Source organism: Chelonoidis abingdonii, chromosome 3, assembly GCF_003597395.2.
Source record: "Chelonoidis abingdonii isolate Lonesome George chromosome 3, CheloAbing_2.0, whole genome shotgun sequence".
NCBI classification, from domain to species: Eukaryota; Metazoa; Chordata; order Testudines; family Testudinidae; genus Chelonoidis; species Chelonoidis abingdonii.
In genome coordinates this window covers 62,025,184-62,038,724 of record NC_133771.1, presented here as the reverse complement: position 1 = coordinate 62,038,724, position 13,541 = coordinate 62,025,184, and the positions used below count along the sequence as shown (strand labels likewise).

At 44.4% G+C, this 13,541-nt stretch overlaps 1 protein-coding gene across 1 annotated transcript in view; it reads right to left on the bottom strand.

The window, feature by feature from the left end:
- SENP6 (SUMO specific peptidase 6) overlaps positions 1–13,541 on the bottom strand; it is a 219,638-nt gene that overhangs the window by 163,807 nt on the left and 42,290 nt on the right. Inside the window, 1 exon segment of the mRNA XM_075064555.1 lies at positions 6,619–6,629. Coding sequence (XP_074920656.1) covers positions 6,619–6,629 — 11 coding nt within the window.

The window sequence follows — 13,541 nt, the reverse complement described above, 5'->3', positions numbered from 1 at the left end:
GCACACAGTATTCAAGATGTGGGAGTACCACTGATTTATATAGCGGCAATATGAGATTTTCTGTCTTATTATCTATCCCCATCTTAATGATTCCCAACACTCTGTTCACTTTTTTGACTGTCACTGCACTCTGAGTGTATGTTTTCAAAGAACTAGCCACAACGACCCCAAGATCTCTTTCCTGAGTGGTAAGAGCTAATTTAGACCTCATTCATTTTATAGGTATAGCTGGGATTATGTTTTCCAATGTGCATTACTTTGCATTTATCAAGTTTGAATTTCATCTGCCATTTTGTTGCCCAGTCACTCAAGTTTTGAGAGATCCTTTTGTAGCTCTTCGCAGTTTGACTGGGACTTAATTATCTTGAATAGAGAACATGGGGACAACAGGGCAGAAAACAAGAACAGAAACAATGGAAGTTCTTAACTAAAGAAACTTTACTCAAAGCACTCTAGAGTTACAGATCTTTGAAAATAACTGCAGTCCTGATATACACCCTCCCTTGGGCTGATCTTACCCTTTCTGTTAGTCTGAAGTATTTCAGGAAGCAGAGTCCCTCCTGCCTTCTTTCTTCTGCAAGTACTCCTGATATTTGGCGTCAGTTACCCCTAATCCTCAGTCCCTCCTACACAAAGAGGAATCCTACTCTTAAGTAGGGTCTCCCCTCCATGACATGCACACAACTGAGAAGCTCCAGCCACACCTCTCTCGCTTGCCTGATTGGCAAGCCCCTGAGCAGAAAAGCCATTGTTACACGAAGTTGGGCCAGCAGTTGAGAGCCAATCAAAATCAATAGCTGTTGGTGTCAAATACCCTTCCTAGGCAAGACAACTATCTGAATGCAGTATAAAAGTTATCCCTGGCAGAAGGAGGGCAGATGTGCGCACACCACTGAATGTGCACATACCACTGAGTACACAGACTCCTTGCTTTCAGTTCCTGTGCCTCACGCTACAATGGTTCCTGGCTACCAAGAGCAACTGCAGGGAAACACCTGCTTTGCAGCTGTAGCCTTGGGTGTGAGCATGCTAAGTGCAAATGGAATCATCAGATAATTTAACTGCCAAACTAACAAGTCTCTATTAAGTATATGTGAATTGCAGTTTCTGGGAGGCTATTCACTTGGCCAGTTTGGGCAGGTTTTCATGGGAATGACAAAAGGCACACGACTGAAACCAGGATGACAGGCCTGCCAAATTTCGAGACCATGCTCCAAAGCATGGAAATGCTAAACCTTCCCAATGAAATGGACATAAACACTTAATATGGGCAAAATAATATATTTCTCCCTAACTTTGTTCTGAGAAACAGCTGGACCAATTTTGCTAAAACATTAAAAAAATAAATAAGCTCAAGGCACACACCCAGCATGGGAAATTACAGTCCAAATGGCTGTTATAAACAACAACTGAAACAGAGTCTTGCAATGGAAAGTGTTTGTCAACCTGAAGTATAGTTTGCTACCAGTTCCACCTATAATCAGATCAAGTGACTATGGGGCTCTGGGAGTAAGGGTAAAGGAGTTGGGAGCGCAGATGGTGTTCTCTTCCATCATTCCGATAAACGGTAAGGGGTGGGGCCAAGGCAGAGACAGATGCATCCTGGAGGCGAATGCCTGATTGTGAAGATAGTGTCGCCAGGAGAGATTCAGCTTCCTTGACTACGAGATGCTGTTCCAGCAAGAAGGCCTGCTAAGCAGAGATGGGGTCCACCTACTGAGGAAGGGGAAGAGCATATTTGGATACAGACTGGCTAGCCTAGTGAGGAAGGCTTTAAACTACATTTGAAGGGGCCAGGTGACCAAAGTCCACAGGTAAGTAAAAAACATGGAGACTTGGGAGAAGGGTCAGAATTTGGGGGAAGCATGGGCTGTTATAGCAGAGATAAAGAAGAGACAAGACAGAACAGGAGGCCGGGGGAATAAAAATCAGTATCTTAGATGTCTGTATACTAATGCGAGAAGTATGGGGAATAAAACAGGAAGAACTCGAAATGCTAGTAAATAAACAATTATGACAGCTGGCATCATGTGGTACATCTTGCTCAAGAATGACAGGCAGAGAAAAAAGGGAAGAGGTGTTGCCTTATATATTAAAAATGCACACGCTTGGACTGCAGTGGAGATGGAAATAGGAGACAGACTTGTTGAATGTCTCTGGGTAAGGATAAAAGGGGTAAAAAACAAGAGTGATGTCATGGTAGGGGTCTACTACAGACCACCTAACCAGGAAGAAGAAGCGGATGAGGCTTTTTTTAAACAACTAACCATTATCCAAAGCACAGGACTTGCTGGTGACGGGGGACTTCAACTACTCAGATATCTGTTGGGACAAACAACACAGCAAGGCACAGATTATCTCACAATGTTCGAATTGTAATTGGAGACAATCTTTTATTCAGAATGTGGGAAACTACTGGGGAGACGGCTGTTCTAATTTGTTTTGACAAAGAGGAGGAATGGTTAATTATTTGACGTGGAAGCGCTTGGTGAAAGTTGATCATGTAAATGCTAGGAGTTCAGATCAAGGAATGCGTAATGAGAGGAAAACCAGCAAATATAAGACAATGATTTCAAGAAAGAAGACTTTTAGCAAACCTAGGAGTTTAGTAAGATCCAGGGAATTGCAAAATTTCAAGGGGAAAACAAATTGAAGTCGGCTGGCAGTTCTTGCAAAGAGACCATTATAAGGGAACCAAAACCAACTATCACCATGCGTAGGAAGGATAGCAAATGGCAAGAGACAACACCTGCTTAGCCAGGAAGATCTACATGATCTGAAAAAAAAGTTTAACAAAAAGCAAATTCAAGAAGATGATATAAAACAATAAGCAAGTTTAGGGAGAAATTAGAAAGCCAAGGCACAAAAATGAATCTAACTGCCTTAAGTCTAAAGGGTAACAAAAAACATTCTTATACATTACAAGCAAGAGAACTCTAAGGACAGGTAGAGACCCGTTAGTCAGTCGGGAGGGAGACAGAAACAGAAAAAAATATGAAATGCAGGTGTGCTTAATGTGTTATGTTTGTTTCAGGTTTTCACCAAGTACTTAGTTGTACTGAATCTAACAAAGGAATGTCAGTGAAAATGAGGTTGGATTAAGAGGCTAAAATAGGAACAAGAACAATTAAAAATACTTAGACAAGTTTAGATGTTTTCAAGTCCCAGGACCTTGGGAAATCATTCTAGAATACCAAGAGTCTACATTACGATTATCTTTTGAAAAGTCATGGAAGACGGAGAGATTCAAGACTGAGAAAAGGGAATCTAATGCCAAATCGTAAAAAAGTGAAATAAGGGACAACCGGGAATTACAACATCAGCTTTAACTTTTGTACCAACAGATAAGGAGCAAGTTAACAATCAGTTTCGCAAACAATAGAAGATAATAAGCGTGACTAATAAGCAGTTAACATGGATTTGCAAAACAAATGTGTCAAACCAAAACTGGATGGCTTGTTATCCTTGACAAAGAAAGATTTCTGGAGAGGGAAAGCAATAGACATGGTATTAGTTTTTTCTTTAATTAATAGCCTCTTAGAGTTGATGATGACAACACCATCTTTATGTTCTTGGTTAGTGTCCTCTCCCATCTAATGTTCCATTCTTGATCTGAATGAAGTGGGGCTGTAGCCCACAAAGCTTATGCTCAAATAAATGTCTAGCTCTTAGAGTGCCACAAGTACTGCCTGTCTTCGCAGATTTCAGACTAAACGCTGTTATCTTGAAAAGATTATTCTGACTTTAGTTAAAGCTTTTGATACTGTCTTACAATGACATATCTCAAACAATAAGGAAATGCAAGTAGTAATGGAAGCTACAACAAGGTGGGTGCAAAACCGATGGACTGCAACAAGCGTGGTTGGAAAACCGTCCAACAATAGTTATCATCTGGTCAGTGTCATTGGAAGGGCATAACGGTGGGGTCCCAGGGATCAGTTTCTGTCAAGTTAATGATTAGTATTGCATAGAGAGTACATTTAGAAAGGTTGCCGACACTACAAGTGTGGAATGGTTAGATGCTTTGAAAATGGATTCTCAAATTCAAATGTTCTGGACCCAAACTAGGAGAAGTGAAAGGGATCTCAGGCACAGTGGACCGACAGTCTAATTAACGAGTCTAACGTGTAACACTATGCAAAGCAAACTCATTCTGGGGGATTAGCAGGAGTGTTGTAGCAAGACACAAGAAAAATAATTCTTCCGCTCTACCATGCTATGAGTCTCACTGGGAATATTGTAATTCATCTGGTGCCATGTTTCAATAGAGTGGACAAACTGGAGGACAGTCCAGAAGAAGAGCAACAAAAATTATTTAAAGGTCTAGAAAATAACTATAGGGAAGATGAAAAAACTGGTTTGTTTAGTCGGAAAAGACACTACTGAGTGGGAAGATAACAGGTTTTCAAGTTAATACAAAGCAGGTTCGATCAGAGATGGGAAAAATTGTTGTTCCTTAACCTTGAGAATAGAACAGAAGCAAACAGCATTGAATTGCAGCAAGGGAGGTTTAGGTTGAACATTAGAAAAAGCTTCCTGTCAGGGTGGTTAATCACTGGAATAAATTGCCTAGGGAGGTTGTGGAATCTCCATCATAGGAGATTTTTAAGAGCAGGTTAAGACAAACACCTGTCAGAGATGGTCTAGATCAGTGGTTCTCAGACTTCTGTACTGGTGACCCCTTTCACATAGTATGCCTGAGTGTGACCTCCCCCCCCCTTATAACTTAAAAACACTTTTTTTGTATATTTAACACCATTATAAATGCTGGAGGCAAAACAGGGTTTGGAGTGGAGGCCGACAGCTCGTGACCCACCCCATGTAATAACCTCATGACCCTCTGAGGGGTCCCAAACCCAGGTTGAGAACCCCTGGTCTAGATAATACTTAGTCCTGCCGTAAGTGCAGGGGACTGGACAAGATGACCTCTCGAGGTCTCGTCCAGTTCTACAATTCTATGATTCTATAATGCATGCGCATTTCTGTAACCATAACAGCTAGAGGGCCCCCCCCTCCACACCTTTTTTTTAAATTAAAGCTGAGACCTGGTACCAGCGCCCCCCTGATCTGCACAATCCTCCTCACAGCCAGGAGTTCACCCACATGTTCGGAAAACACTGCTTTACAATACCACTACATTAATTTAAAAATGCTTTCCATCTGAGGATCTAAAACACACTTACATAGGTGGGTTATATTATCCTCATTTTACAAATGGGGGGGCGGGAAGGGGGAGAGAGGAAGAAAGGAGAAGAGGAATTGAAGCACAGGGATTTCCCCAAGGTCTCAGACTATCACTGACAAATTCAGGAAGTTCATAAACCTCATCTGCTCACAGCTAATTCTGTGACTTAATTGTAAGACTAAACTTTTCAGTCTGCTGAGAATTACATGTCCAAAACTCAAGAGAACTACTACTGAGTAACCTTTACATTGGACATCAGTGGGCACATTAATGTCCAAAATAAACAAACTGTTCATAATTATGTAAAGCTACACATCAAAATAATATATAAAAACAGGCCAAAATATATTTTTTCTTTCTTGTGATGCATATAGTATATAGAAGTTAGGAGATGTTGCACTTCAGTATTAAATGAAGATAACTGCTTGTAGGATAATCACATTCTCGACCAGATTAAACAACCGAAGTCAGAAAAGCAGTTAGAGGTGATTGATAGCAGTACTAGTTTCAACACCACTAAAAATGTTCATTGTAGCCAAGGTGGTGTTTTTCATTCATGCCTTCATTAGTGATTAACTGTGTTTTGCACTTGTACTTTATTTTCCTAAAGAAAGACTGAATCTCATTGGTTGATAACCATTAAAACAAATTTAGCTGCAACTAAATACAACCTAACACTAAATTTGGTGTTTCTTTTTGTTAACCAAGAAGATATCTCTATGCACATTTATTTAAGCAACTATATAGCTTACGTTTGTTCAGTTTCTTCATTTTTACTTTTTTATCATGTTGAAAAATGCATCATTCACTATTTTCTATTTATTGGATGATTAATTTTTTACTTGCAACTTTTATCCAGCTCTATTTGGATGTAAATTCAAATTCATTTAGAAGAGTGCAAAACAGCACTGTAATTTTTTTAAGTTAAACTACCTGAAATCTGCTATGTCTATAAGATGGAAAAGTTTATCAAAATTAATTTTGCAATTAAAACTAACATTTCTAAAACAAAGGAAGTCGTATATCTAGTTAGTGAATTGAACTGATTGTTTCTGGTTACCATATGCTTGAAGATCTTACAGCTAGTAGATCTCATCCTCTTAGACTTAATTTTTATTCATAGATTGGAAGAGGAAAGCTTGCTTTCCTACTTTTTCAACTTTCAATTTGTTTCTTAACTTTTAATGGACTCGTCAATCAAATTCAGTGGAATGAACTAATGCACGGATCCCCAATGTGGTGCCTGCGGGTGCCATGGCACCCGCCAGGGCGTCTAAGTGCACCCACCTACTGGCTGGCAGATGAGCCTCCGCCAAAATACCACTGACAAGCAGCATCATCCAGAGGCGTTGCCATTGAAAAGCCACCAATTTTCTGAGGCATTTCGGCGGCGACGCCTCTGGAGGACGCTGCTTGTCGGCAGAGATGCCTACCGACGTTCCCGCTTGTCAGCAGCATTTCGGCAGATGCTCGTCTACCGTCACAGTCCTCCGTGGCTCATCGTCTGGTGGGCAAGGTTGGGAACCACTGAACTAATGGAATAAACTGAAAAGAAGAAAAATATTCTCTCTGCACCTGCAGAAGATGGTATTGCAATCAAAAGCTGGTTTAGCACTTCAGCAAATGCTCAGTGTAGGTGCTCAGCCATTGACTTCCACAGTTCAGTGGTCTGACTTTACAATTTGGCAGCTACTATACCACTGAATACTATTTTTGTATTAAAACACAGTTATTTAAATTAAATAAATCATAGGTTTAGGTCTTAACATAGTTTGCCCATTTCAACTTTAATCCTAAGTAATTTTTTAAAATATACTTGTATTTAAACAAAAACACCCCACTTATCATGCACCCCACTTTCAATTACTTTGCATTCCTTCCTCTTTTCATTATTTAAAGGAATGCTGTTTTGCCAGAAGAAAAATCTACTGTCAGTCTTCATGGAGTTCAGAGGAGTTTTAGATAGGAGAGGTTTAATTAAACCTCGGTGTAGTGATAGCTATTATTTACAATGCAAAAGTCAATTTAAAGCCTATACTGAAGAAATAACTTTTTATTTTATAGTTCTCAATATACAATAGTTAGAGTGAAATACCCAATAGGCAAACCCGAGTGATTTAATTTATTGTACTATAGAAAAATTACATCAAGAAACAAACAGTGCAGAATCTCACTAATTAACTGGGACACCCATTGCAAGGTACTTGCTACTTGGCAAAATTAAATAAGCAAAAGAAAACAAATACAGGAAAAAATATACTTTGTTTATCTAATGGATTTAGGTTTTTATGTGCTCCTTGCCAGAATAGCATTTCAGCATCTCCCCAGTAATTTAAAAAAACAAAGAAACACACCTCTTCATTGCTTGATAGAAGAATTATTTACTTATTTTAAAAAAAAAAAAAAAAAAAAAAAAAAAAGAGAGAGATGAGTTTGACCCATACCAGTGGCACACTACAGCTAATTAGAGAAATGCTAAATCAAAACAGTAGAGTTATGCATTTAGTTCTTAGCCAGGTGAAGGTTAGTTTCACATCAGGTTTGAAAATTGGGGGGACGAGCTCGAATGGTGCTTAGGGATGAGACCATGTAACAGCTTCTTCCTATTATGGGGACAGCGAGTTTCTCATTTCTCTGCCTCAAGTTCTTGTATCTACTTATATTATATATCAGCAAGGATCTCAAATCAGACTGCCAGAAAGTAAACTTATGTCTAGGAACAGAAATGGTTTGCACTTTCCCGATTTGTTTTCTTCCACGTTAAGTGTCTTTAGTGAACACGTTTAGTGGGAGGAAACAACGGTCAGACAGCACTGGATGTTAAGATCATCCTGTTTCTATGATGCACACTAGAACTGAGTGAATCTCAGGTGTAGCAGAGTCACTGGAAGTGTCTATTAACTTAGGACGAGACACTAAGTGGCGGTGTAGCCATGTTGATTCACAAATGAGTGAGAAGAGGGTAGTGAGATAATATATTTTATTGGACTAAACTATCTGTATAGGAAGAACTAGCTTTGAGCGCACAGAGTCTAACAAAGAGGTTTGTTGAAGTCAAAGCTAACCTCTACCATCGGAAGTTGGTCCAATAGAGATATGCTGCCACACTTTCCTCTCACATCATATCTGAGCCCAGCTGGCTACATACAATTATTACTATAATCCTGATATCAACACATGGCTGAGGTTCAGGTTATGCTTGGTTTGACTTTATATAAGATGGCTATTTATTGACTGGATGTCTTGTGATCTCTTCCCTGCATATGGGGTGGATGGGAACTGACATCACTGGAAACAATTTAACTATATTACAAACTTCCTGTGGCTGGTGTTTCATATAGTTATTGCTTTCAGTTATAACTTGAATAAAAAAGAGTAGAGTAGGAGTATTGTCAGTGAATACCAGCAGTGGTGGTGAGCTGCTGGAACACGAAATAAACAGATATCAGCATTTGTGCTCAATTCTTTTGAGGCCAGAGCTCAGGCTGAATCTGAGAGGGAGCAGAGTTGATGAAAACTTGCTCTGAAGTAGTGCAAAGTGGTTCTTGTGTGTTATAATGTCCTATCAGAGGGGAAATGAAGGAGCATCCCAGCTAGTCCTGGAAATTGCCTGGAAGAGGCAGAAGCCTATGACCAAGAGAATACACATTACATTCCATATCTCAGGGTGATGAATGGGAGATTGTGTGATGGTAAAAGCAGTCTTGAATGGTACTTAGTCAAGATGCAGTTGAATATCCAGGGTCAGTAAATTTTGTTCAGAAAGCCTTTAGCATTTACTAGTAAATGCTATATAACACATTTTGTAGGAGTATTGGAAATTTAAAGATCTCACTATGGCACTCTGCTCTTAAATTTTGCTGAAAAGGAGAGAGACCACTTTTATTTGCAACTTGTCAATTGCACAGATTAGCAAAGTGCAAATTGATTAGCAAAGTCTTTGCTATATTTCCTTAATTTCACTCCAGTCAGTGAAAAAAGTTACCTTTTCTGTAACTGGTGTTCTTCGAGACGTGTTGCTCATGTCTATACCACAATAGGTTTGGGTGCTCACTACGTGCACTGGTGCATGAAGTTTTTTCCCTAGCAGTACCTGCAGGGGGGACCACCCCCATGACCTCTAGAGTGGTGCCTGCCTGGGGTGATATAAGGGGAGCTGCGCGCTCCCCCCACCCTCAGTTCCTTCTTGCCAGACAACTCTGACAGAGGGGAAGGAAGGTGGGATGTGGAATAGACATGAGCAACACATCTTGAAGACCACCAGTTACGGAAAAGATAACTGTCTTTTCTTCTTCGAGTGATTGCTCATACGTATTCCACAATAGGTGATTCCAAGCTCTATCTGTCGGAGGTGGGTAGGAGTTCACAAGTCCCAAGGGCAGAGGACGGCCCTGCCAAACCCAGCGTCATCTCTGGTTTGGGAGACAATCGCACAGTGTGAGATGAATGTGTGAACCGACGACCACATGGCGGCCCTAGAAATGTTCTGGATGGGGACGTGGGCCATGAAGGCAGCCGACGAGGCCTGTGCCCAGGTCAAGTGAGCCCTCACAATGGGTGGCGGGGGAACATCCATCAGTTCATAACATGAACGGATGCATGAAGTGATCCAATTGGAAAGCCTCTGAGTGGAAATCAGCTGGCCCCTCATGCGCTCAGCCAAGTTGACAAATTGTTGCAAGGACTTTCTGAACGGCTTAATCCACCTGAGGTAGAAAGCCAGAGCCTGCCACACGCTCAGCGTTCCTAACTGGACGCATGACGCTTGAGGCAGAGGACCGGTAGAAAAACGTTGGGAGGAACGCGGTGTGTGGGCTGAGCTGGACCTTGTCCTTATGAAAAAGACTGTGTACGGCAGTTCAGAGGTTAGGTCTCTGAGCGCTGATACTTGCCTGGTCGACCTGATAACAACCAGGAAGACAACCTTCCACAGGAGGTGAGACAAGGAGCATGTGGCCAGTGGCTCAAATGGGGGCTCTGTGAGACGAGCCAACACCAGGTTTAGGTCCCACTGTAGAACCGGGGGTCTAGAGTACAGGAAAAGACTGTCTAGATCCTTAAGGAACTGGCCAGTCATAGCATGGGAAAACACCGAGTGTCCTTGCACTGGTGGCTGGAAGGCAGATATGACCACCAGGTGCACCTTGACGGATGAGGGCACCAGGCCCTGGGCCCTCAGCTAGAGGAGATAATCAAGGATAAGCTGGATTGGGGTGGTCACCAGGGAGACACCCTGGTCTGCTGCCCACCTAGAAAACTGGGACTACTTTGCCAAATAAGTGCGGCGAGTGGAGGGCCGTCTACTTTCAAGGAGGATGTACTTTGAACTTGCTCTGAGCATATCCCTTCCTCTTCACCTAACCCCTGAGCAGCCACACAATAAGGTGAAGAGCCGCTAGTTTGGGAGGGAGGAGGCAGCCTTGGTCCTGTGAGAACAGGCCTGGGAGGAGCGGCAATGGCCATGGCAGAACTACTACCAGGCCTGTGAGGGTCCCGAACCAATACTGCCTGGGCCACACTGGGGCAATCAGGAGGACTTGGGCCTTGTCCGACTATCTTCTCCAGGACCCTGCTGATCAGAGTGAATGGTGGGGGGGAGGGGGGAAGGAGTAGAGAAGCCGGCTTGACCAGGACAGGAGAAAGGCATTGGAGCTAGTGCCCCTCCCCAGACCCCCCTGGAGCAGAACCGGGGGCATCGCTGGTTCTGTCGAGTCATGAATAGGTCCACCTGGGGAGTTCCCCATCTTCGGAAGAGCCAGTGGGCAACTTCCAGGTGGACGGACCACACGTGTTGTGAGGAGAAGTCCCTGCTCAAGCGATCCGCCCTCTCATTGCAGGAATCCAGTAAGTGGAAGGCATTCAGGTGGATGTTGTGGGCTATACAGAAGTCCCACAGCCTGAAGGCTTTGAGGCAGAGGAGCAGGTCCCGCCTTGCCTGTTGATATAGAACATCGAGCCTGTGTTGTCCATGAGGGGCCTGACTACCTTGCCCTCCTGGTGCGGGCGGAAGGCCATACACGTCAGCCGCGCCGCTCTGAGCTCTCTGATGTTTATGTGCAGGATCAGGTCCTGAGCCGACCACAGGCCTTGGGTCTGAAAGCTCCCCACATAGGCCCCCCAACCCAGGTCTGACGTACTGGACACCAGCTCCAGTGATGGGGCCTTGTCCCTGAAGAGGACTCCTTGGAGCATGTTGTTCGCAGTGAACCACCATCGCAGGGAGATAATCACAGCATCCAGCACAGGAAGGACCTTGTCCATCCTGTCCGTGGTCTAGGAAAAATTTGAGGCCAAGCAGAGCTTGAAGGGCCTCATCCTGAGTCTGGCGTGACGGACCACATACGTGCACACCAACATATGACCCAAAAGCTGCAGGCAAACCCTGGCCGTTGTGACCAGGAACCTTGTGATCGAGTCAATGAGACCTTTAAGGGTCTCGAACCTGTCTGGTGGGAAGGAGGCCCTGGCCAACACTGCGTCCAGGAGTGCCCTGATAAACTATGTGATGGACCAGGACTAACGTGGACTTGGTGTTGTTTACCAGCAGGCCTAAGGCGGTGCATGTGGACAGGAGGAGCGCCACGTGATCCCTCACCTGCGACCGGGAGGTGTCCTTGAAAGCCAGTCATCCAGACAGGGAAACATCTGTGGCCTCCGCAATCTGCGGTAGGCCACTATCACTGACATGCATTTTGTCAACAATCTGGGGGCAGTGGACAGCCCAAATGGGAGGACCATAAATTGGTAATGATTCTGTCCCACCATAAAAATGGACGAAGCGCCTGTGGCCCTCAAATATGTGAATGTGGATGTATGCGTCTTGTAGCTTGAGGGTAGCATACTAGTCCCCAGGATCCAGGGAGCAGATGATGGAGGCCAGGGAGACCGTGCAAAACTTGAGCTTCACCATGTGCTGGTTCAAACCCCATAGGCCCAGTATGGGCCTGAGTCCCTCCTTGGCCTTTGGAATAAGGAAACAACAGGAGTAGTACCCCTTACCCATGAACTCCTTGGGCACCGCCTCTATCGCTCCTAGGAACCGGTTGGGCCGGGAGGAGGTAAACTGGAGGTTGCAACCCCAGCAGATGGTGTAGAGGACCCATCGGTTCAAAGTGAGCAGAGACCATTCCAAAAGGAAAGCACCCAAACTGGTTGGAGAAGAGAAGCTTTATTGGGGATGGATCCCTGATAAGGACTGGTGGGTTGCCTCCAAGTGTCCCGTCAAAATTGTCTTTTCCCTGCCTGCTTCCCCTTGGTGGGGGGAATGGGGGAAGTCCAGGCTCGGGGGCAGGCTGAGACTTCCTATGAAGGTGTCTCCGGGCTCAGAGTCTGCTGTGGCTTGAACTTAGATTTTGCCGGAGCTGGGACATAGAGACTCAGGGTCTGGAGGGTCATGTGTGAGTCCTTCATGTCATGCAGCCTTGTATCTGTTTCCTCTGGAAACAGAGTTTTCCCATCAAACGGGAGATCCTGCATGGACAACTGTGCCTCACTGGAGAGCCCAGAGAGCAGGAGCCATGACACGTGTCTCATGGACACCACAGAGGCCACTGAACGTGTGGCCAGGTCCACAGCATCTAAGGCAGCCTGCAGGGAAGCCCAAGCCACCGTTGCCCCTTCCTCCACTAGCACCCTGAACTCCTCCTTATCACGGTCATGGAGTGAGACCTCAAATTTAGGCAGGGAACCCCACAGATTAAATTCATACCAACCCAAGAGGGCCTGATGGTTTGCCACTCTTAACTGGAAGCTTGGAGCTGCTGTGAAGAGGGAATCTTCTTGGCCCTCTTGGTGTGCCCCGTAGACAGAGAGTGGTGCCGACTGGCTGATGGCACCAGCAGATTGCCGCGTACTAACATCACGGTGCCCGGTACCGGCTTGGAGTAGTGTGCCGGGGTCGGGGTCAGCGCCAAATCCATCAGAATGGCTTGGAGCCTAATGTCCCTTTCTCTTTTGGTCCAAAGCTTAAACGATTTGCAAAATCTTGCACCTCTCACTGATATGGATTTCTCCCAAGCAGCGCAAACAGTCTGCGTGCGGGTCGCTTCTTGGCACAGAACGCCAACAAGAACTTTACGACTTAAATCCCGGGGCTCAGGGCATGCCCCGGCCCAGGTTCACTGACTAACTAAACTAACTATGCTAATTAACTACAGGTACTAAACGAACAAACAGTTCTGGGAACAAGCTATAGCAATGCTGGAGAAGAGACATTTCGATGCACCTTCAATGGCAGCAAGAAGGAACTGAGGGTGGGGGGAGTGTACAGCTCCTCTTATACCGTGCCAGGCAGGTGTCACTCCAGGGGGCGCTCCCCGCTACGGGTACTGCTAGGAGAAAAACTTCCATCACTGGT